Genomic DNA, 25128 nt, shown 5'->3' with positions numbered 1-25128 from the left:
TCTGCTCTGCCCTGCTCTGTCTTTAGCCTTTTGCTGTTTGCATTGCAGATAGATTAATGATGTGCCAATTAAGCATATGACAATGCCAATAAATCTATAATGCATGCAGCTCGAAACGAAAGTTTTCCACTTTGCCACAAAGCTATACAAAATAAGCATTTACATATTCCAAACAAATTAACGCAGATGACATTAACAACATTTTTGTTTTTGGGGGACCTGAAATCAGCTGAGTCCATATAGGGGAAACACCAGGCAGAGCATCATTTAGCTGCGAAGGCAGAGCCAAAAATATTATTAATAGCCAAATAATTAGAATTTCATATGAGATTCTTTTTGGCTAATGACAGCACAAAACACAAAACAAAAATACCAAACAATCAAATTCTATGGAAGTAGTGGAAAGTTTTCACATTAGAAATTAAAGTCAACAGCAATTAGAGTCGATTAAAAAAAATTACAAGAAATATTATAAATATGAGTACCAATGTATAAAATATATCACATTTTAATCTGCGGCTATTTTTAGAATATAATAATAATCCATTATTCATAATATATAGTTAAAGAAATAGAATTGTCTACTTTCAATAAAAATATATCTTATTGATTTTTTATAGGTATTAAAGGTAACATATGTAATATCCATTCAATTTACTTAAAACGAGCTTTAGAAGAATAATAATTAATTAAAATAGTTTGCAATATCTATTTTAGAATTATGTTAAGATGTCATTAAAAGAAATGGTAAACAAAAATAAATCAAATTTAACTAGTGTTAATGTTATTCTATTCAATTTTAGTTGATCGACTTTAATAATAAGAAATTGTTTATTTTACTCAAGTTTTCAATTCTATTAGAATGTTTTTAAAAATCAACCAATAGAAGTAAATTAATCAATATCTCTTAAATATCAAATATTAATAAGTTCTAAGAACTTTCTCTCTCTCATCATTGTTCAGATGACGTTAATGAAAGTATTAAATATGTTTTTAAGAATCGCGAATCAAGATAAATAAATAATTAAGTAAACAAAAAATTATATAATTCATTAAATGATTAAACAACAAAGTTCAAATTGAAGTTAAAAATGTTAAATATAATACAAAAGATAAATAAACAACAAAAACTATACATTAAGAAAATTCAAATTCAAGTGAAAAAGTCAAAAACATATTTCTATATATATATATATATATTTCAATTATTTAGGGAATTAACAATAAAGAAAAATATTATAATTAGTGTAATTAAATTTATTATCAATCTACTTTTGAAAATGAAAAACAAACAACGCAGAAATTCGAATGAGCAAAACAAAAAAACAACGCATTTAATATATTATATATAGATTTTTTTGTGTAATACTTGTGTAATTTACATCTTGCTCTACAATGATGTCATGCAAGGCACGCTTAATCAGCTCTAAATCCAATTTCAAATGTAAATAAAACTAGCCAAAAATATGCGATGGGAAACTAAACAAAATCAAGAGGGGAAAGAGAGGCAATGCCAGTTGCATATAAAATTCGAAAAATATATCGGCTAAAGCGAATGAATGGAAATGGTAATGGAAACTAGTTCTACCCACAAACAGTTAGTCACATAGACAGAGTTAACGCCCACGCACTTGATCCAAAGTTCTGGGCAAACAAATTTCTGAATTTGTATCTGTATCTGTATCTATGCGCTGCTCAGTTGCGCTTTAAGATACATTTTCAAACTATGACGCTATGCCGCGATTCTGTTGACTGTTTGTCTACGCTTTTAAATATATACAAAATGAAAAAAAAAAACAACAACTTATAAAGAGTCCGTAGGTCGACAAAAACCGGCTTCGAATTACTTGGAAAACAATCTACGTTTGAGCCACATACGAGTATCGTTAAAAAGGCAACAGAACAAGAGAACCCGTAAGTGTTTGTTTATTGCAAAACAGTACAGACACCAAGAGAGAGAAAATTAACCAAAACAACAAAGAGCCAGACTTTAAGTTGGGGATTTAACAACATAAACAGAAGTCGCAGTTGTCGAGAATTCTTGAGAAGTGAACTGAAGTGAAGTAAAGCGCGCCTCAGATTTCGCTTTGGCTTGTCAAACAAAAATTTCGCATTAATTAACACGATTTCGAGTCAAATGATCATGATGAAGCTTATCTTCAACCTGTTTAGCGACCCACGCAATAGTAATTCCCCCCAAAAAAAAAAAACTACAAAGATCAAAATTAGATGCATAGAGTCGCACCTAAAGCGAGGTTACGACTCCAAAACAGTTTACATTACATTTAGTTTTCACAGTCTAGTTAAGATGCCGCCACACAGACACAAAAGGAAAATGGCTAAAATGCGTTGCAACAACACTCAAGTCTATTTATGTAGTTCAAGATCATGCGTAGATCAGTCTCTAACTGCTGTTGCTATTGCTGTTGTTGGCCAAGTTTAGCTGATGACTTCTCTGACGCGAATTGCTTTAACTTTTTTTACGATTTTTTCTGTTTTATTTTTTGGCTAACTCGCTGGCCCCGTTGTGGCCACATTAGAAAGTGATATATGTGGCCAATGTTTAAGCTGATATTAGAGCAACGAATTTGCTAATTAGCAATTAACTTCACGACGCTGAAGAAGTGCTGAGAGAAAGGCTGAAGATCAGTTCCTCTGCGACTATAAAACTCTTTTTCTTTGTTTATATTTCTTATTCGATTTCTCGGAAATCGATTTAATGATGTGTAGGGGTACTTTACACAAATTGACGGCAATGCATAAAAAGAACACATTAATTAACATTCGGCAAAAAAGGTGTTGGGTCAATTACCTATGATTCCTTAAGATGATTACCACATCGCCTATAGGGTATTATAAATTTAAGAAGCTACAAGATATTTATAGAAGTTAAAACTTTTTAATAATTATAATTGAAGAAAATCATGCTTATTATTGAGAATTAATTTGCAGTTATTTAATGACCAATTAAAAGCGATTATAAATATTAAATGATTTGATTTAAAAATATAATTTATGAAATTGTTAGATATCATCTTAAAAGATTTTCTATTATTTAAATGATATATATAGTAGCGCTTTAGAAATGCTACGTTACAATCTTTAACGAACAATTGAATAGGAAGTGAAATTAACACAAGTTTATAAATAATACTTTTTTGCTTCGTATTGAAAAATAAATAAATAATAATGGAGTTGTTAAGTGTTTTTTTATTATTTAAAAATAAACATACTCCCATCGGAATACTTTTTTTTAATCTTTAGTAAAAAATTAAATAAAATGTTATATGAAATTAAAATTTGTATAAATTACATTTTCAATTCTTTACGGTCCTTAGTATCATGTTGAATAAATATTTATAAATATTTAGACATCACTTGAAGAGTTATTCTATTATTTCGTAATTAAGACCATTTTCACTACTAATATTAAATTTGTATATTTTGCATTTGGCATATCAATATACCAATTATAGCCATTGGATTATTTTTAGTATTTTTGTGGAATATTGATTTGGTATATTTTAATATTAATACCGCACTATTTTGAATTTATTCAAAGCGGGTATTTCACAGTCGAGCACACTAAACTGTAGCTGTTTCACTTATTCTATTAACGTTTTCTAATTATACTAAAACAAAATAATTGAGTGCGTTCACTTCTAAATTTATTTGGCTACTCTAATAGTATTTTAATTATACTAAAAAAATAATTGAATACGTCAACTTTTAAAATTGTGTTTGCTATTTTTCTAGTAAAATGTTCCAATTATAATTGAATACCCTCACTTCTAAATTTATCTTGCTATCCTCCTCGAAAAAAATCAAATAATTGAATGTATATTGAAAATAATTATATAATTTGGTGTATTAAAAGTAATTTCATAGGGTGTTCACCCGTCAAATACTTTCTTTTATTTATATCCGCAAGCAATTTGAAAACAATTTAAAAACCGACAAACATTATGTACATATTTAAATATTGAAAAGAAATGGAAACCAAATACGGATTGAAACACGTTAAATTTGTTAAGCAAATCAATGCGCGGTATAATAAGCAAAAAAAAGTATGAATCATTTTGAGACTCATATTTGGCGCGATTCATTTGTTCCCGAGTCGTAGCTGTGTTTGTTTATTTAATTTCCAGATCTGAAAAGGTGCACGATGAAACCCAATCAAATGTCGCGTTGACGTCATTCCAAGCTTTATAATTTCTGCGAGACAATTTATGCCGTTAAGCGTTAAGAATAGTCGTAACCAAATACGGCCATAATAAGCGCATCTCCTTTCAGCTTTCTAACGTAACTAACCACTTTTCACACTCCCTCCCCCTCGAACAGAAACAGAAACCGAACCCAACCCAAGCGAACCCAAGGCGAAAAAAAAACCAGACCAATTCAGAAATGCTCGTATGGAAATGAATTCTCATCACGTAACGCTCGCCCATTTTCATGCACAGTCAGACAGAGCGGGACTCGAAGATTATTTACAAAGGAGAACATCAAAAAACAAGTAAGAAAGCCACACTCGAATGTGCTCGACTGTGAGATATCAGCTACCCATTTTCATAAAAACCATATTATAAAAATATACCAAAATAATATACCGAATATACCAAAAATATACCAATATAGTTTTGGTATATGGATATAATAATAAATAGAACTATATTTTTTTGAAAATATACCAATATAATATATAAAAATACTAAAATATACCAACGTCTATATTTGGTATATCGATATAATAATAAATAAAAGTATATTCCGTTAGTATACCAAAATAACATACCAAAAAATCACTCAAAATAAACCAAATGCAAAATTTGGTATATCGACATAGTTTTGACTTTAAAGTATACCACAGAGAACTTAATATACCATATTATCAGCCAAAGAAACTAAGACCTGATTGCAATAGGCGTTTTTGCCATACAAAACTTAATCTTAAATAACTTCGAAATTTTTAATCCAATTCAAAATGTACGCTTGGTTTTCACACATACATTTCCTGCAGGCACAAAGTTAGAATACCCTTCTACCCTATAAGTAACAGTTATAAATATATGTATATACCATATACAATACTCATAAAACGGGGCAAATTAAATTTAATACATATCATGTATTGAGATTTCTTTTAGTCGGTCGGCAGATAATTAACACCTCAATAAAATATTGTACAATATTGTGTTGTTCCGAATGTGGGATTCGATTTTCAATGGGGGATAAGTGAATACACATGAATGAATGAATGAATGTATGGTTTGGATATACATATATTTTAGCATGTGCGTTCCACTTTTTTATTTTGTTGTGTTTTCTTTTGTTAATGGCCCTGCAACAACTACAACAACAACAACAACTACAACTACTGAAAGCCTCGCTTGTTACCAAATGATTTCGGCCACGGGCAATGCCAACAAATGATAATTATCAATTTACACAACACGCCGACTTTGCTGTATCTCAACTGTATCTCTCTCTCCCCCTCTGTGTTTATTCGCATTTATTGGATTCATTTATTTACTTAATTATAATTGTTATTTTACACACTCGCAAAACGCGAGGAATACTCATGTGTGTACCTTTCGACCGTACACAGATATCAAATTGTTAGCACAATTTATAAGGAAAACAAATAATAATATTCAATACATCCCACGGTTCTGAATGACGCAAGAGATTTGTCGCCTTACTCATATGATCTATAGATTAGAGATGACAGTTCTTTAATGAATTTTTGATCGAAGAAATATGTTTTATGAAAAAAGGCATTGTTTGTCAAGTTTTTTGATTTTTATAAAAATTATCAATATTAATTCACTATAAACATTCTCACATTTCTTAACCGCTGAAATAATTTATACAAATTGTATTTTTATACAAATTGTATTTTATCTTTGTGTTCTATATTAAATTTTTTATGGCTTCTCTTATTTTATCGCTAATTTATCTGCTTACCACTTACAAATCCTAGCTCAGCTTCATATTTTTAATACCTGTTTAAACTCATCTATAAATCTATTTGATATTTTCTTAGCTGACAAATATTTTCTCATACTTTTCAAAACTCTTTTTCAAATTTCTCAAAATTGTACTTAAGCCAAGCTTCTTATCTTAAAACACATTCATCTTAAATCTTTATCTATAAAAATTGTTTGCCGAAATTATATGCAAAGACTATTGTTTTATCTTAAAACTCTTTTTGTGCGAAATCTTTATCACACACTCTTAAATTAACATTGTTTACTTAATAAATCGCCTTGTAAACTGTTGATAGATTTGCTTTTCGCAGAATTCTTTGCTATCTATTTATTTTTCTTTAAATCTTCAATCAGCAAATTTGTTTGCTGTTTACTGTAGTAGTTTGCAGCTAATTTTCCACATTATCAATGATTTTCAGAAAAAAAATCTCTTTTATTTTAAGTCGGCTATCGTATATGGACTAATTCAATTGTGGGATTATGGTTGAATACTTTTCCTAATATTTGTTCACTAAAATTTCGTATATATGTAAATCAGAACATTTAATATTGATATCTAATTTTATCGATCTATTCAAGTTTTTTTTGCTAGTTTCTATCTCTTAAATTTCACTTAAATTTCACAACTACTTTTCCTTCAATTCTTTTTCCTTCACTGTTCGCGTCTCGTTTCATCCATTAATTTCTTATTGATAATTCGCAGTTTTTATAAATTATTTTAATTTATTACAATACTTTTCCCTTCGGTGTTCGCATCTCTTTTAATCCATTAATTCCTTATTGAAAAGTCGCAATTTTTATAAATTAAATTCATTTATTACAATTCGACTATCGCATATACTCGTAAAACTATTCGTGTCACGCGGTCTTCACTAGCGTGCTAAAGTTATTCGCAATTTGTAAACAACAATCGCTCGATCACTGATCGTAGTTCGAATAAAGTTGGTATGCGATCTATCGCCATGGAATCTTGATCGGAGACCGATTACGTCGCTGCGCGGGGGCGACAACTCTTGGTGACGGCTGCTCAACGCGACGCCCCCAATTGGCACTGGCGTTGCCCACGCTCGCTCTAGAATTAGCCAGAGGTTTGCTGACCGTATTGATCGCCGTGCTGGTGGCAGGTGCATTGTAGTGACCGCCAAAGTATGTGGCCGACGGTTGTTGCAGCTGCTGATGTTGCTGTCGATTGCTCGGTTTGCTGCCGTAGAGTTGGACGCGTGTTGGCGCACGTCCTCGAGCAGGCAGCGCAGTTGGCGTCGCAGTCAATTTGCTTGACTCGCTGCCAATGTGCACAGTGGTCTGATAGCGTCCGCTGCTGCGTTGAGGAGCGGACGATGATTGCAGCTGACTAATGCCCGTCAAGCGGGTGGGTGAACGATGCCATTTGCCTGAACTCTGCTGTTGAGGAGGCGTCTGCCTCGCCAGACTATTGGCCAGCAGCCGCTGTGCATAGTACTCCGTGGTGGGCATGGGCTTGGCCACGCCCACCGGCACTAGGCGGCCCGGAGAGTGCGGCAGTATGGAGTTTTTGATCTCAATGCGTATGGAGCTGGCAGCTGGCGGCGTTGGAGATGGCGATAGATGACGCACCGTTGGATGTGCCACGCGAAAAGTCTCATTGCGTTTGACGGGCGAGCGGGTGACGGAACGCGAGGGGCGATCACGCAGTGGGGAACGCGATTGCGGGCGATAATTCTCATTGTCAAAGACGAGAAAATCGGGGCGGTTCTCCTTGGACTCGCCACGCGATGTTGTTCCACTTCCATTTGCTGTGGCTGGCGGCGGCGGCACTTCAACGAACCAAGCGGGATTGTGGGGCGCCTCCTTTTGCTGCTGCAACAGGCGATCGCGAAAGGATTTGCGAAAACTGCTCAGTGTGACCGTTTTGTACTTTTCGCGCTCATCCTCCTCGAGCAGATCGTCATTAGACTGCGTTTTCAGCTGCTCCAGCTGTTCTCGCAAATGAGTGGGCGTTTTGCTTTTGCGATAAGTGCTGGAATCGAAGCTGCCACTTGAATTGGAACCGAGACTCGAGGGACGTTCCTGTGCGCGACTCTTGTGGCCGCTGCTCTGCTGCTCGTAGAGGAAATTAAAGGGATCCGAGTGCGCATCGTAGTCCAACATGCGATCCCCATCGCTGCGCCATTTGTAGTAAGTATTCGTAGCCGTGTCACTTGGATGATGCTCATAGCTGGCAACCTCCTCGGGTGAAGGGGTTTTCTTCCGCTTCGTGAATGTGCTGAATTTGCTAAACACCTTTGACTTCTTTGACTTCTTCTCCAGTGTGCTGCTGTTCGATTCTGTGGGTCGCTGTTGCGGTTCTTCTTCCTCATCATTCAGTATAAAAGTGTCTCCACGCTGAAGCGTTGAACTTGTGCTCGAATCCCGGCGAGAGCTAATCACGCTGGCCGGACGCGAGTTGCAGCTGCGCACTGGCGTTGTGTCGCGTGAGGAACTTTTACGCGACGACGTGGCCGATGCCAACGATGAACGTATATTGCGAAAAAATGACATCTCATTAACCTTGGAGCGAACTCAAGCTAAGCTCAGCGACAAGCGCCCGGCGGCGTCAAGCAAACCAAACAAAAATGATAGACGACAAATCTGCGGCGATGTCTATAATTTGTTGTCTCTTTCTATCGCACACTTTAATTAGTAATCGCTCTCTTTCGTACGCTCGCTTCGCTACGCGATTCGCGTGTCTGTCGCTGGCAAATGCCACAAAGCAACTGCCAACTTAACTTCACTTATTACGCGGATCACTAGAATTTCTTTGGCTTCGGCTTCGGCTCGTCATTCGTGTTTTGTATTTTGCGTTCGCTCGTTTGTCATTTGTATTTCATTTTTTTTTTGCTCTCTCTCTCTATTTTGTTTTGACCAATTTGGCGTATACTTAACGTCATCATCGTGTTTAGCTTTATGGCCATAACATGACGTAGAGTTTTGAGCTGCGATCAGCGTTCGTCGTCGTGCGTAGGTGAAGCGAGGTTTTAGGGCTTTGTTTGCAACTTGTGGCTGATTTCGTAATTTATGCACCAGAAAGCGCTCTAATTAGTTATCTGGCGTGGCGCATCAACAGCTCATTTAACGCATTAGCGTTAGCCAGATAATGCAACAACAACAGCAACAATAACTACATCTAACAACAACTACAACTACAACAACAGCAACACCTCACAGCTATCCGCTTTGTCTGTTGTGGGCACTTTGCCTTTGTTTGTTTGTTGCTTTGAAGTGCCAACTAAGCAGTTCCCGTTCTCTACAACCAACAAACACTGTGCACAGTGGTTTAAGCTGAGCAGCAAAAAAAAACTTATGCAAATTGTGCGATTTATTATTAAGTTACGGCACGAACTTTTAATTTTAGTTTTGTCTAGCAATTACAGTTTGAATTCAAAATCAAAATGGCATAAATTATTAACTGGAGCAAGCTATAATTACATTGACTTATCAAAACACAAATATAAATAAGGAAAACTTTGCTGATTACAATACAATAGGTTTATTTTGCTTTTACAAAGTATTTAAATATTTCCAATGAAGTCAATTAAACCAATCTGCTTTCAGAGATAATAAATAAAATTATTCATACAAATAATATTTCGTTATTGTCAATAATGAGAGTAACATAGTACGAAAATTTAATTACTAGCTATTCTCATTTGTTATTAGATAGCTATGTCAAAAAATGGAAATTAAAAACAAATGCAAATCATTGAACAAAAAACCATAACAAGTAAATTTATTTTCTGTTAAAAAATTCAATAAAGTTATTTAGTCAATTATTAATGATAAGAGAATAATAATATAAAATATATAATTTAATTATTAATAAAAATGAATAAATATTTGCAGTATTCAATAAGTAAAAATATTTGAATAAAAAATCACAGCATCATTATAAAGCAAAGCTATTACTCTAAAACGACTCATCAAATATAATTGAAATATTTCCATTCATTTTCTTCCACCCTTGCCTCACTGTGCAGAGCGGTGCGGCGCTTGTAGCTTGTAGTCTAGTCTAAATTTATCGATGGCTTTTGATGGCGTTGCCGAGATGCTAGACGCCTCATTGTTCGCCTTAATGAGTGATTGAGTTTCGTGTGCGCGCACTTTTGTGTCATTTGATTTGTTTCGCTTCCGATTCCGCCAAAAACTTATGAGAGTCATTAGATTGTATCTTTAGCCGTTTGATGTTTACGGTTTGCTCTGTTCAAACAAGTGCGAATAGCCATTTTGATTGCTGCAGCGGCAGCTGTTCGTACTCGCAATTATTTATGATGACTAAACGGATAATGTGCGCAAATGATTCCATGTGTTTAATTCCCACATGAATATTAATGAGTGCACACCACCAAAAATATGATTTCGACTGCCGATTTGCCAGACTCCAACCAAATAAATTTACAAATTTTATGCCACAAAATAAGCCGACTGTCAATAGAATTTATGGTGCATACTTTTGAGCGCGCGGTTGACCGAAGCCAGCGACAGCCGGAAAGTATGCAATGAAAAATGATTGCAACTTGTTCGAAGGCGCTTGTTCGCTTCGGAATTGAAATCAATTTTGAAAAATGCACCAAATAAATGTTTTGAAATTTATATATTTTGCGCAAGCAGCAGCTATTAGACTCTGCTCAAGTCATGTACACACTTCGCCGACAATCTAAAATCACAGCGGGCGATGGAAAAAGTTCACGCCATTTGCAGAATCATAAAAACATGAAAATCCAACTTGTGCGCGGGTCGCAATAAAAGCTGCTTTCAATATTTCTAATAAATTTTGCATATATCTAATAAGGAGAAACTTTTCGGGCAACTCTCGCTAACACTTGCATGATTTTTGTTGGCCTGCCACATGCCTCAACGGCAGCCACAGCCGCAGCAGCCTCACGCAGCAGTGGGTCAAAATACCACACAACACCAGAAGAATTATTATTACGGCAAAATGTTTATTATGTCGAAAAAGTAAGTGTTGGATGGGGGGAAATATGCAATAAATTTGTTTATGCGAATTGTTTGGATTTTTGTTTAATCTTTAACAAAATAATAATAATTCAGATCAGAACCGAAAAAAAAAGCAAATAACTATGCTATTTGCCAGCTAATTATGACCAAGTGTGAGAAATGGGATGAGCAACAGCAGATGAGTGTTTCACAAAAAGCAAAAAAACAGATGATATTTGATCAAAAAACGTGCTTGGTTGTCTATAAATCATATATGAAGAATTACTAGCGCTTTATAGTTTATAGTTTTTAGTTTATAAATGTGGAAATTTTTTACGCATGGTCATAATTTTTGGTTAGCTTTTTTATGAGCTGAATTTTAACGTATTAATTCAGAAACACATTTACAGCTAATAATGACTGAATGGCAATATGGAATTAATAAATTATTTAGGTAAAGAAATTTTTGATCTTAGTCTTATTAGTTAATCTTTGATGTATGAATATAAAGATTCGTTAATTGATAATTATAAGTGTCAACAAATGAAATATATGGTATACAAAAGTTATTTAATTCCCTAAAAACTAAGAAAATTGTGGTCCCTAGATCTTCATTTTTGTCAATTTCATAACAGATAATTCTGACTAAATGTGAACAGATGGAATGAGAAATGATTTAGAAAAAAAATTACAGCAACATTGCAAAATATATTTAATTCCTTGAGAACCAATACAATTTTAGAAGCTGGATCTTTTCTGGATCTTTTCAATGTTTTTATACAATATTTTGTTATTCAATATTTCGAGCTATTCTACGTATTTTTGCATTCACAACGAATAGATCTTCAGAACTTTATGGGTATTTTGAAAAATTTAATTTCGTTGTAGAGAACTTTATTGAGCAAACAGCTTAAGCAGCTTAGCATAAATTATTTAATTTTCTATAATAAAAAAATTTAATTTTTTTAGTTAAATTATAATATGTTAATTTTAAAAAACAATCCCGATAATTTCAATAGATGGTGAACAAATGACATATTTTAGAAAAATAAATTACAACAGCAAAACAATTTAATTCCCTGAAAACCAATTGATTTTATCTTTATTAAAAGCAGCTACCTAATATTGATTAATTTATAGTTGGCTTTATTTATATTTGGCACATATAAATAACTTTATGGGCATGAATGGACACGCATACACACGAACAGACACGTTCAATTCATAACTACAAATGTAAGTGTCCAAATAATAACGGCAATTTGTTGAATAGCCCATCCGAGTACGACCAGAAAGGAAGCAGAATATGAAGAAGAAGAACTAGCGGAAGAAGAAGAAGAAGTATGTATGCCCGCAAGTGGGCCTCGAGGACCCCGCAAACAAAGTTGTCGCTCAGTCTGGTTATTTATGTATGAAATGGAAATGAAAATGGCAATGGGGAAAAGGCATAGGAAAAAGGAAAGTAAGTGGTAGGTAGTACAATAAAAATGTACAAGTATCTGTGTCCCATGAGATACAATTGTATCTGCTGCGTCTCGATAATGGGCAATGAGAGAGCATTTGACACATTTTGTATGCATTTTGTTCATCGCACATGTGACGACCATTTACCCGAAAGCGAATGCGAATGCGAATGAGAATGCGAATGCGAGTAACATTATTTATCAGCTATTAAGTCATAGCCCACAAGCAAACATCAAACACACACACTCTGAGACTGAGTCGCAATGACAGCTGTTGGTGCCAATGTCAGGCAACAAAAGCCAAGCAGAGGCAGCAGACGAGGCAGCTAGATCCATTCATGCCCCTCAACAAAGAAAAAAGCTTCAAATAAGCCAAAACATGGGTGGGTGTTGAAATTGAAAATTGTGAATAAATTGTTGTTGCTGTCGCTGTTGTTGTTATTGTTGCTGTTGTTGCATTGTTGTCTATATATCGTGCGTTTGTGTTTATCTGTCTTGATATTTATGTGCACATTTAGCACAATTAAAAATTAACACACACACTAACAGACAGACACATAGACACAGCCTGCCAATGACAAGCATTGCCTCTTGCCTCTCCCTCTGCTTGCCGCTCGCACACACAACAATGCCAGCAATGAAGCAATAAATGAAACCAAAAATCAAACACACACCACATGGACAATGTGTCTGTCCGATCATCCGTCCGTCTGTCCGTCCGTCTGTTCAATGCTCCAAGGAAGTGGGCGAGCGTGTTTTTACAGTTATGAGCAGCGGTCTGCACAGCTGGCCACTCAGCTATCCAGTCGTTGGGTCTCCACGGGCCACCACTGAGGCCACAGCCACAACCACAGACACAGACACAGACACAAGTCACAGCCACAGCCACAGCTATAACCCAGAGCCACAGCTACTACCTACGAATAGAGAGACGCTGCTGACTCTCTAGCTCTTTAGCTCTCCACCAGCAGCTTCAGCTACGCCAAACAACAACAACAACACATTAACAGCAACAACAACAGCGAAACGTGACCGGTTGCCGGCGGTGCACGTAGCGACCGGCGCACAAAATAGACCATTGTACATAGCGATACTAACAAGCGAGGGCAGCTTGAGAAGTAACAAATGATAGCTGTCAAACATGTAAAGTAATTATAAGATCTCTGATTTATATTCATATTTTTCATATTGCATATTTCATATTGTTTGTTATTATTATAATACAATTTATAAACCTAGGGCATTAGAATCTCATTCGAGTCTTTCACAAATTTGAATAGGAATTTGCTGACTTTGCAAGTTTTCTTTTATACAATCAAACATTCAAGTTCGTAAATAGCATATAACATAATAACAAATATGTATGTTTCATGTTTTCATGCAAAATCTTTTCAATCTCCCCTTGGTTTTCTCTAGTTATGTAAGTAGCTAGCAAAGTGGAGAATTTGTTGTGCCACCCTCGCATAGACCTTACGTACACTTCTTATCTACATAGGTGCCAAGTGGCACGCATGACGCGAGCTTTGCAACTCTCTGGAGCCGGGGCAAGCGTTGCTTGCTTGCTTGCTTGCGTGGTTCGCCTGCCTGGTTCGCCTGCCTGGCTGCCTGGCTGCCTGCTTGGCTGCTTGACTGTTTGGCTGCTTGCTTGCGCCTCATGACGTGTCTCATGACTGTTTTATTTGAATTTTGGAGAAAGGCCATATGGCGTTTTAATGGCCAAGAGACGCATGGGAAGAGGCAGAGGCAGCTGCAACAGCCACAGAAAACTGCAGACACTTGAGTTGCTGTTGAGTTGTTGAGTTGGTTGCTAGCTTCGAGTGTTGTACGAGTAGTTGGACCGCTAACGGGGCACCAAAAAGTGTTGTCTATGTACGCGTCTCGTCTTTGCCCAGTTAGCGATAGGCCGAATGACGTCGAAATTTATTTTTAAACAACAAAACCGAAAGAGAGAATTTGTTTAATTTACTTATTGGCAAACATAACTCGTTTGCTGTTCCTTATCTACGACAAAAACTTTTGGCAACTACCCGAAAAAAAAACTAAACCGAAAAGTACAAAACGAAAAGCAAATCAAAGAATCTCAAAGCAACCACTTTACGCACAGTTATTAATAGACTTGAAAGAAATTGTCAAAATTGTTTCCCTACGAAGTTTTGAGCGCAAAACACATTCTTCACTTCCTCTGTTGAACTGAGAGTTTTTGAGCTTAGTTTTTATCACAAACAAATCTATAATTAGTTTTTATTAATTTGTTACGGCTCTCGACTTTTATGACCCGACCCGAAGAGATGAGCTTTGGCGATAGTCGCAGTTAATTAGGAATTAATTAATAAAATTGTCTTTAATTAATTAAGATTTAATCGTAAGCAAAAGCTGTCAAAACAAGCCTCACCTGTGTGCGATGTTTAAACCAGTTACGGTTGAAACCAGATTTGTATCTGTCAGATACATATGTATGTTTGTCAATTGGATTGTTAGCGTATTTCAAGTTCGACTTGCTCGCAATTTACAACCGTTGTTGACCGTTCGCAGGTGATTAGCAATAATTATAACGAATTTTTAAGCCAAACAAATCGAAGATACAACTATACTATATATACACATGTTTGACTAATGTTAATTGCTTTTGGGGTTACACGAGTTCGTGCATCGTGTGTCCCCCTCCTCAGCTAATGACTGTGGCCAGCTGTTTGAATTTAACATAAATTTCGCTATTTTAAATGCCTCAAAAATAACAAATGGCTGCAATAAACTTTTTGTTGCTAGCCAGCTGCTGGGCAATCGACGCATTAGGCCAACAAAAAATCAATTAAATTAATAATAGTATACCAATATTTATGCTTAAAAGAAACAAATATATGACACGCCCAAAAATACACCAAAGAAACACGTAAGAAAGCTAGAGGCGAGTAGGCTCGACTATGAAATCCCCGCTACCTATTGCAATAAAAGCAAAACCATGCGATATTATACTTAAAAGGGATCTAATTAAAATACCGAAAGCTATATTTGGTATATTTTGAAATAACGAATACAATTCTTTATTGCATTGAGATGAGCCAGAGCAACTGAAGTCTTCGGAGTAATTTGGTATATATACATATATACTAATTTATTAAAAAATATACCGAAAGCTATGTTTGGTATATTTTGATCGAATACAATTTTTTATTGCAATGAGCAAGTAATGTCTTCAGACTAATAATATACCACACTTTGAAACTAATTTGGTATATAAACATATATATTTCTTCGTTTAATACGAGTATATCCCATAATTAATCCTTCAGTCTAATTTGGTATATTTACAAACTGGTGGTGGTATTACAAATATAGTGTACATAGTGTACAAAATATACCATATTGTCAACCAAAGCAACAAAGTTACGATTGCACCTGCCGTTTTTTGCAATACACATACAGTTATTTGTTTAATAACTTATACAATTTTAACCAACTTTATAAGAATCATAAGGTCAGTTATAATACCCATCTACCCCTTGGGTAGCGGGTATAAAAATTAACAACTAGAGATGGTGAAAATTATATGGTAAAATATGTATAGTATAAGGCAATAAAATTTAATAATCATGTGGGATTTATGACAAGTTGAACTATTAAACAAAACAAAAACCGGAAAATAATTATATGGATTGTTTTGTCAAGTTAATAAAAATAATATTTTTATGGCTGACCATCACTAACTGTTTGTAATGGGAGTAGGAGAAGGAGGAGGAAAAGGCAGAGGGTGGCAACCCTGTCGCCGCCCAAGCGATGTTCGTGCAACCATCTCGTTGCGCAAACATTGCCATATGATATGACAAGCCTCCTCTCCACCTGGCCACCTGGCCACCTCACCAGCTGGTCATCAACTGTGGCAGTGGAAGGTAAAGGTGTGTTAAAGTCGATACCCCACCACTCTAGCCAAAAACCACCCAAGTGCGTAGCTATCTACTGTGTAAGTTTAACTAACACGCCCATGGGAAATATAACAGCGACACGCAACAATTACCAAAAGACCTAAAGATGATTATGCTGATGGGCAGAGAAGGCAAGACAACAACTTTCTGTCACTCTCTAGATTTAGATTGGGGTGTTAAATTTGTGCGCACAGCAGCTGCAAAATGTTTATGACAAAGTCATAGTCAGAGACAAAGTGTCGCGAGCTATGAAAAAAACTAATAATGCAATTAAAATATTAAAAGCCTGACAAAGTTGTCAATTGTCAAGCGTAACTCAACAAGTGCAAGGCAAGGTTTTTAAAACGCAAATAAGCTGAAGGCATATGACATCTATATACATACATGATGAGATGCAGTCAGTGATACTATACTATATACTATATAGTAACCTACACTGAGCTATAAATTCTTTGCTCGTACTCATAAATGTCAAATTAGAAAATTGTTTAGATATTTGCATGCTATAAATTTATATTTGCAGCTCGATTTCTGTGAATTAATTTCTTGAAACTGTTTCATGTTTAAGCATATGTTGCCTCAACAAATGAAAAAGAACATAACGGAAAACAGGAACACACAAATTGTGAAATTTCCTGGAAAACTGCTTGAGACAAATCGGTCACTGTCAAGTATGAAGCTCATGTGCAGCATCTAAAAATTTAATAATGAAATTTACTACAGAATATTCAAATATAAAAAAATATGTTTACTAAGCTAAGAGCTAGAAAATATTAATATAAAGAGGCTTTTTACTAAGTTAAATCGAAATATAATATAAAAGCTCGAGAGAACAAATAAATTTGTATTTGTCCCCAAAAATGAATCAAAATAATTAAAATTTCTGTATTGCAAATGCTATAAATTTAATATTTTTTCAATTTAGTGAATGTTAAAATTTTAAATAGGTAAAAAGTGAAAGAAAACAAGTAAGATATCATAGCTACAGTTGAGTCTGCTCACTGTAAGATACCCAGAATAAAAGCAAAGCAATGTCTAGCAAATTAATATACCGCAAAATGTTATACAAAATATACCAAAGACTAAGTTTAGTATATTCAAAATATACCATAGAGTGGAAAATATATCAGATTATCAGATAAAGAAACTAAAACCCATAGTATGAATGCGTTTTTGCCCACACAAAAGTATTTCTTAAATAACTCGCAAATTTTCAGGAATCATAGACTATAGTTTTTATTGTATGTACCAAAAATCTACGTTCAAAATTACGCTTGTAATTAGATTTTTATATTCCAGGAGCGGAAGTGAGCGTGAAATTAATTTTATGCTCAAAAGTAACATAAAGGTTTCACAAAGCATTTCTACATTATTCTCAAAATTCAATAAATTCCAGCAAAACTTAAAACTTTTATAACCACATTTGGTTGGAAATATTAAAATATTAAATGAGTAAAAGGTAAATTATAAAAATGTATATTATGATATTTTGTATTTTTGCCAGAATTAAAAATAATAATTTGAATTCATGTATTTCTTAATCTACAAATTTAATAATCAAGTTTAGCAGTGAACATTAAATTAGAAAATGAATAAATGTTTGCTCATGTTTGCTAAGTAAATATTAAAGTACCAAGCACCATTTATACATATATTTTGTGCATTTTTCCACAAAATTAAACAAAGCGCTTTTAATTTGTATATTGAATTTCAGCCAGAAAGTTTTTGCGCAATATGCAAGCAATGCAAATTGTTTTTGTTGCACACTTTAAGCTGAGAGTTAAAGTCCTTTGAAACATGATTGCCACTTAAGTAATTGTAACAAACTGCTTGCAACTTTTGTGATTAATATTATATTTCTATGCAAAAACAAGCAAGTGAAGCGAGTTTTTGGTTGCCACAGTTTCAAAGCGTTTATTTATTATTTTAGAATACGTTTTCATTTCAGTTGCCATTTAAAACATTGCAAATTAAATGAAAACTGCAGTTTATTTTTAGTTAGCTAGACAGCAGGAGTTGAAGGTCTTCAGCTGAAGGAAAATATGATGATAGTTGCAAGCAAAGTTGGCAAAAAACAAATATTGATTTAACCGCCACCCTTTGCTCGACTTGTTATTGTTTCTCGTCATAACCGAAATCACCTGCTGTCTGAAGTATTTACCAAACATTTAACTCAACCCAGTAGTAGAGTGTATATATGTATGTATATAGTAATATATAAGTATTGATGGCAATTGGAAAGCCACAAAACGCGCAATAGTCATCACTTAAGTGAAATACATTATAGACTTTGGTTTGGTTTTGGTTTTCCGTGTCAAATGCGAGATCTGTTCGTCTGTTCGTCTGCTCTTCTGAATTCTGAATTCTGGCTGATGACTCAGTTTTTGTGGCATATATTTGTATGTAGATGTGCTATAGTTTTTCAGCGGAACTCGGCAGCCGACAAAGTGGCAAGATAAAGGGTCGCAAGGGGAGCGCAGCAAGTTGCATGCAGCGGCAGAAATTGAAAGTTGCAGGAATTGATGCATCACTGGAGGAATGAGATCTGAGGACCCAAAAACGACTCTGAACACGACGCGATGATGCACACAGTAAACACAGAGAGAGAAAGACTGAAAGACAGACAGACAGACAGCTGGAGACTGTGAGCTGTGAGTGCTTGACTGTGAAATACCCCAACGATTCGAATTGTTATGCAAATCGTAAACTAAACTGGAAATTTGAATTTCTTATCAATGGGCATTGGAGTTCAATGCACTCGGGATACAACCAACAACAAAATAAAAGTGTTCCAGTTCCTCGAGTTTAACGGCACATAAGTGAATATTTTAATAGTTTTTGAAGTGGTTCTTTTGATTTATACTCAAATGCTCAAGGCTAAACTCCAATTTGATTAAACTGTTTTGTGTTGAATTTTTAGACCCTTTACTTTTAATACAAAGCGAAAAAGGGTATATTATGATTATAGAAAAAGAAGCAGATATCACCAATCCTATAGAGTATATATAATCTGAATCACCTTCAATAACCGCATCGATTTACACATATCCAGTCCTTAAGAATAACTAGAAATGCTCCAAATTCTTGGAATAAGGCAAAAAGCAAGCATTTACGATCCTTTGATATCAATTTTAGACCCTCTAAAGAGTCTGTTATCTCAAAATTTAACTCACAACATAACAGGTTACCAAAAGGTATAATTTTATATCGGTTCTTTAAATTTCTCAAAGATTCTTCGTAATTTGTATTTACTTTGGATTAAAAGTAGAAGAATATTCCTAAGCATGAATTTGGTTACTTTTTATTTAAATACAAATTTTCTAATTCAAATTTAGTTTAGTTACAAGATATCTTTTGGGTTTCAATATAAACTTTGGGTGAAGAGCAACTAACAATGCCAAATTTTTATTAATTTGATAAATATTTCTCATAAATGTATTTGAGTACTCCAGATTTTAAGTTAACCTGTAAAAAGTAAAGGGTCTATTACTGTCAAAACATGACTGTGCTTCATTTATGTAAATTCTACTAACCGCTAATCAGCTTTACGTATTGACGCAGCCTCCTTGTGCTCACTTGTCAAGCTGGGTATATTTGTTGAGTGAGAAGAAAGAACGAGAGAGAGAGCAAATGGTAGAAAGAAACAGCGATGCTGATCAGTTGAGCAATGAGTCAAGCTGTTTTTTTGGAAGCCGAGGAATTCTAAAGTGAGGAAATTGCAATCTTAAGTTTAACGCCTCTACGAATTAAACAATTGGGTTTTTCATTATTATTACGTATTAAGTAGGTTTTTTTCGTTCGTTCTTTATTTTTTATATTATTGCCGGCTCATTACGCTCGTGTAGCCGAGTCAAATGGCATTTCAAGTTCGGGTTCGCTTAACATTTTTGTTGTTGTTAATGTGGATGTTGTTGTTGGTCTTGTGTCTTGCTGTAGGTTCTGTGATGATCTCATCGATTGCATCAGATTTCGCACGGCATGTAGTTATGTGGCGCACAAATTTAAAACTGAAATTCTTGTTGATGTTTTTTCCAGTTCCTTTTTGTAAAACACACATATGCAGAATATTCAAAATTAGCTGTTAGCACGACAACACAAACCGCCCCAAAAGCTGATGATACCGTCTTTCTGTCCGTCTGTCAGTATTTCTGTCTTTTTGTCTGGTTATAACTCAATGCGATTCGCATTTAAAGGCGAGCCCAGCTAACAAATTGGCCAATGCCATCGCACAGAACATCGTAACATGCGATATACTCTGTATAAGAAATACAGACAGTCCGAAAATAAAAGAAGAATGTTTTCAACGTGTGCAGCAAATTGATTGATCTGCAGCAAAGTTTGAAATGAAATTAACATTGGCCGTTGTGGTTGTGGAATTGTTGCAAATCAATCAATGAATCAAGCACACACAACAATTTTCGCTGATTGGGCTTATTTTCTCAAGAGTTCACTCTGGGGACTTGTTCATGTTGTTGGTGTCGACAACTACTCTGAGAGATGAAGATACAGATACATTTGTATCTCAAGCTGCTGTCGCGTTGAAAGCGTTGTGAAAGCAACGAACCAGAACAATACAAGCTGTAAATTATAAGATTTACATATGAGACTGTCTCTCACTTTGCTATCTCTCTATTTGTGTGACATAGTCACATATATTGAACAGCATCGAGAACAATAATCGAATTATAATAACGAATATTCCGAACTCAAACGTGTTGGAATTTTTAGCTACAAGTCTTTTTAGTCTCATTCTGTCATCGTTTGTGTTTTTGGTTTTTTTTATTTTGTATTTTGCTGCAACTCATTGACCTCTCGCTTAACTTAAGCTGCCATGTCGAATTTGTTTTTATTGTTTGTTTCTCGCTGTTTTTTTTGCATTTCAAATGGATTTGTGACGTCAACGGCAAAACTGCAAACTGCAAAACTGCAAGCTGCAAAACGGGAACAAAGCCAGGCAAACAAACAAATCGCATGGAATGTGTCCCTGACAGAAAATACTTTACAGATGCTATTGTGTCTACAAAAATGCAAAAAGCTAAAGCAAAAGCGAATGCAAATAATTATTGCCTAATTCTGAAATGTATTACTGCACAAATGTGACACAATCGAGGCAAGTATTCGACGTTCAAGTAGTAGATGATCTAATACGGTTTTTTTTAAATACTTTTTTCTTCAGGTTTCTCATATTATTCTTATTACGTAAATGAACTAAATTAAAAAATGTGAAATTAACCTTTTTCTCCTATTTGGTAATATTCATTAAAGTGTAAATTTGAAAGGTTTACATTATTGTGAAAATAATAAACAATATATCACTTATTGAAACCGGCTCAATAAAATTCGATTTATACTCTTATTTCTTAGTGTCAAATTTCAGTGTCTAATATTTCAAACAAATTAACTGCGTATACTTAATTTATGTCATGATGATACAAATTTTATACAAATTATGTATACGTCTTTGTCATGTTATTGAAACGAGTTTGACATTGTCTCAGCTAATTTATTAAACAAATTCTTATTCAACAAAATATTTGTCTCAATGTAAGAAACTACACCTACAATTATTTAAATAGTTGAAAGACAAGGCTTGAAATAATACTCCAAGTAAATAACTGCATGTCTATAAGCTTTAAAAAATTTTATGTTTAAGTTATATAATCAAAATAGAGAAGATAACTAATTATTTTTACTAGAGAGTTAATATTCAAGCTTGAAAATATTTAACGAAGTAATTGTCTGGCAAATAATGTCCCGTGCAAACAAAAAAACATGAACTGAAACAATTTTAAAAATAACTAAAGGTTATTCTTATAGCTCTAGTTTAGCACTTTATTTACAGCTAAGATTGATTTTAGAAACTTTTTCTACTTTACTATTTAAATTCTTTCTTTTGTTGGTTTTCGTACATGTTTGCAAATATCATAAAACAGTAAAATAATTCCAAAAGCATTATTAGCTCTAATTTAAGTGCTAATCAAGAGCTATAAAATTCATCTTTATTCAAAATAAAGCAATATTTTGGTAGACGCTTATTTCACTTTTGATACGACATTTTCCACATATATTATACAAATATTCAATGTATTTACTTTAACTTTAAACATCAGTAATTAACACATATTTTAAAATATTCTAATGTCTGCAAGTATTTTTAATTATAGTATTTAAAACATAAATTTTATTTCTCTTGCCACTCTGCTCGAAACTTTAAAAAGCATAAATTAACAACACAACATACAAAAAGTATGTATTTTAAAAGCTGATTTTCCCCAGTGCATCATTAATTACTGAACTATAGTATTCAATTATATTTACCTAACTATTCACAACAAATTTCAAAACAATATTTTATATTTAGAGGCACACACAAGTGCATGCTGCGAGCTTTCAACAGAATCGAACACATTATCAGTTGACGTCGATTGCTGATATCTTATCAATCACATTTGGCCGGGAACGACGGTAAATGCCATTTCAATGATTAGTCAGAGCCAAATCTTGTGTGTGGCATGTGATTAAAAAGCAGAAAAAAACTACAGGTAATTGGAAACAAGTCCAAGTTTAACTTGGCTAATGATAGAAGACAGACAAGATCGAAAGAGAACTCTTATTTATTTAACCCGATCTGTTACTACATTCGTATGTTTACTACATGTGCTCAGACTACATTATGTACAATGTACAATGTACTATTTTACTATGTACATTGGACAAACAAACAAAATTAAACAAAAGCCGCACAAATGTTTATATTTTTTAGCCATGCCAAGAATACAAAGCACAATCATTTCTATTTCTATTTTTTTCTCACTTTTATAAATTTTCTTTTCTTTTTTTTTTTTGTTGGTTTTTGGTCGATTAATAAAAGCAGAGGAAGTCCATAGTTTATAAATAGCCACTAGGTGATATTGAGTAGTATTTATGGCCAAGTTGGAAAGGACATTTGAGGGAGGGTAGAGAGGGGGGGTGGGATGTATGTAGATGTATTACTCACCTTCTCGGCGAACTCCTCCCGAGGACGTCGTGAAAGTGTTTGCGCACTCATGAGCTCCTTTGTGGGCGATGGTGTCATGTTTAATGATACGTTGATACGCTGCTCTCTTTACTTTTGCAAAATGCCAATTGCAATTATTACTATGTTTAATTAAAATTGTTATTTAATTTGTTTCTTATATATTGCTTTTCGTTACACTCGTTGCGCGTACGCCTTCGCTATATACATACATAAAGAAAATTTTCAATTTATGGTTATTATCAATTTTATCAGTTGTTGCTTTGCAAATTCAGTTAAACAAATTATTGCGTAGTCGTTTAAAAATATATTCTGCTAACATGAATAGTTCACTTTGTATTTTTTTCTGTTTTTTGCTGTCACTCGCTCTCGCTCACTTGCTCGCTAATAATTCACTTTGGTGTTATTACTATTTATTAATGGCGGTTTGATTATTGTGCGTTGTTGTTGTTGTTGCTGTAGTTGCTGCTGCCAGGTGTGACGTGGTCCGTTAGACGAGTTCACAATTATTTTTAGCGGCCTACGAAAAAGAAGAAAAAACATTTAAGCCGCAGTCAAAGCCGGCCGGCCACATGCCAAGTTTTTTTTCTGTTTTTTCTTTTTTGTTCAAAACTTGTTGTTTTTTTGTTGTCTGCAAAGTCGTGGCGCGACCTTCACTGTTTTGCAATTCTAATTGAAATTCAATTGGTCAAGCGTCGTTTTAATTTTTTTTTGTATTTTTATTTTTAATTATGACCTGCAGCAAACGAGGCAAAAAGAGCCCCGATGATGATGATGATGATGACGATGATGACGACGACGACGTCATCAGCGACCAAGCGCAACAGTTTGTTGAAGGAGGCACAAAACACTCACACACACAGGCACTACACACACACACATACAGAGCACACACACAGAGCACAGCAGTCACACACAATTACACACGCGGCACACACGCACACCGGTTAAACTTGTTATCGCGGCATGCAAAAGAACCTAAAACTCTAGGCCACAAACGAGTTCTGGAGCGGCACAGGGCAACACCAACACTAACACTAACAACAACAACACAGCAAAAGCACCCAGCAACACTGAAACACTGAAACACACACAGAACACACAACTCAAGTGCTTTATTTTGATATGTTGTTTTTTGTTTATTTATTTTATTTTAGTTGTATTTTGTTGTATTTTTGTTGTATTGCACATATATAATTTTTAGATGAAAAAGAAACCCTTGAGCACTTAGACACTGGCACTTAGGGCAACATTGCTAAAGTGGTCGCTTGGTTGGCTTGGAAATTTACTTTTAAATTAAAAACAAACGAAAGTAAATCAACAAAAATGAAACGAAAACACGACACACGAGACGACGGCCGCCAACGCGCTGCAGCTTCAAAACACTTCAAAAGGCGAGCAACAACTAACAGCCGGGTCCGGGGCCGGCAGTTATAACTGCCGCTTCAGATTCAAAAAGCCAGAGGGAGTACAACAAGAGAGAAAGCAACCAGGCAGCATCACCATTTCCAAATACTCTTTTTAGCGGTAGGCAGAAAATGTATAAAATCTAATTCAATTAAAAGTTACAAATATTGCTGAATAAATAAATTTATTTTTATATTTCTATCAATATTTATTTAACAAAAACATTATTTAAATTTATTTTATTATTTTTTATTTAAGTATGAATAACAATGTGTAAAAGCTGCATTAAAGTTTTTACTTGGGGGAAGTAGTCAAGAAAAATGTTTATAAATTTACCATTAAAAATCAAAATGATCATTAGCAGCATTATTATAAATATATACACA

General features: G+C 34.4%; 2 protein-coding genes across 2 annotated transcripts in view; both read right to left on the bottom strand.

Annotated features, from left to right (window-relative positions):
• Positions 1 to 24711, bottom strand: part of LOC117570787 (four and a half LIM domains protein 2) — a 71692-nt gene extending 46981 nt beyond the window's left edge. The window contains exons 1-2 of the mRNA XM_034252633.2: positions 24625 to 24711; positions 23318 to 23535 (exon numbers count right to left, since the gene is read on the bottom strand). Of these exons, the coding sequence (XP_034108524.1) occupies positions 23318 to 23395 (78 nt within the window). The 5' untranslated portion in view covers positions 23396 to 23535; positions 24625 to 24711. The remainder of the gene's footprint in view (positions 1 to 23317; positions 23536 to 24624) is intronic.
• Positions 6738 to 8706, bottom strand: LOC117570789 (zinc finger CCCH domain-containing protein 13). Its single transcript, XM_034252637.2, has one exon. The coding sequence runs from the start codon at positions 8502 to 8504 to the stop codon at positions 6942 to 6944; it is 1563 nt and encodes a 520-aa protein (XP_034108528.1). The 5' UTR covers positions 8505 to 8706; the 3' UTR covers positions 6738 to 6941.
• Positions 24712 to 25128: the final 417 nt, after the last annotated feature.

Source organism: Drosophila albomicans, chromosome 3 (assembly GCF_009650485.2).
Source record: "Drosophila albomicans strain 15112-1751.03 chromosome 3, ASM965048v2, whole genome shotgun sequence".
NCBI lineage: Eukaryota > Metazoa > Arthropoda > Insecta > Diptera > Drosophilidae > Drosophila > Drosophila albomicans.
This window is presented reverse-complemented; position numbering and strand designations above follow the sequence as displayed.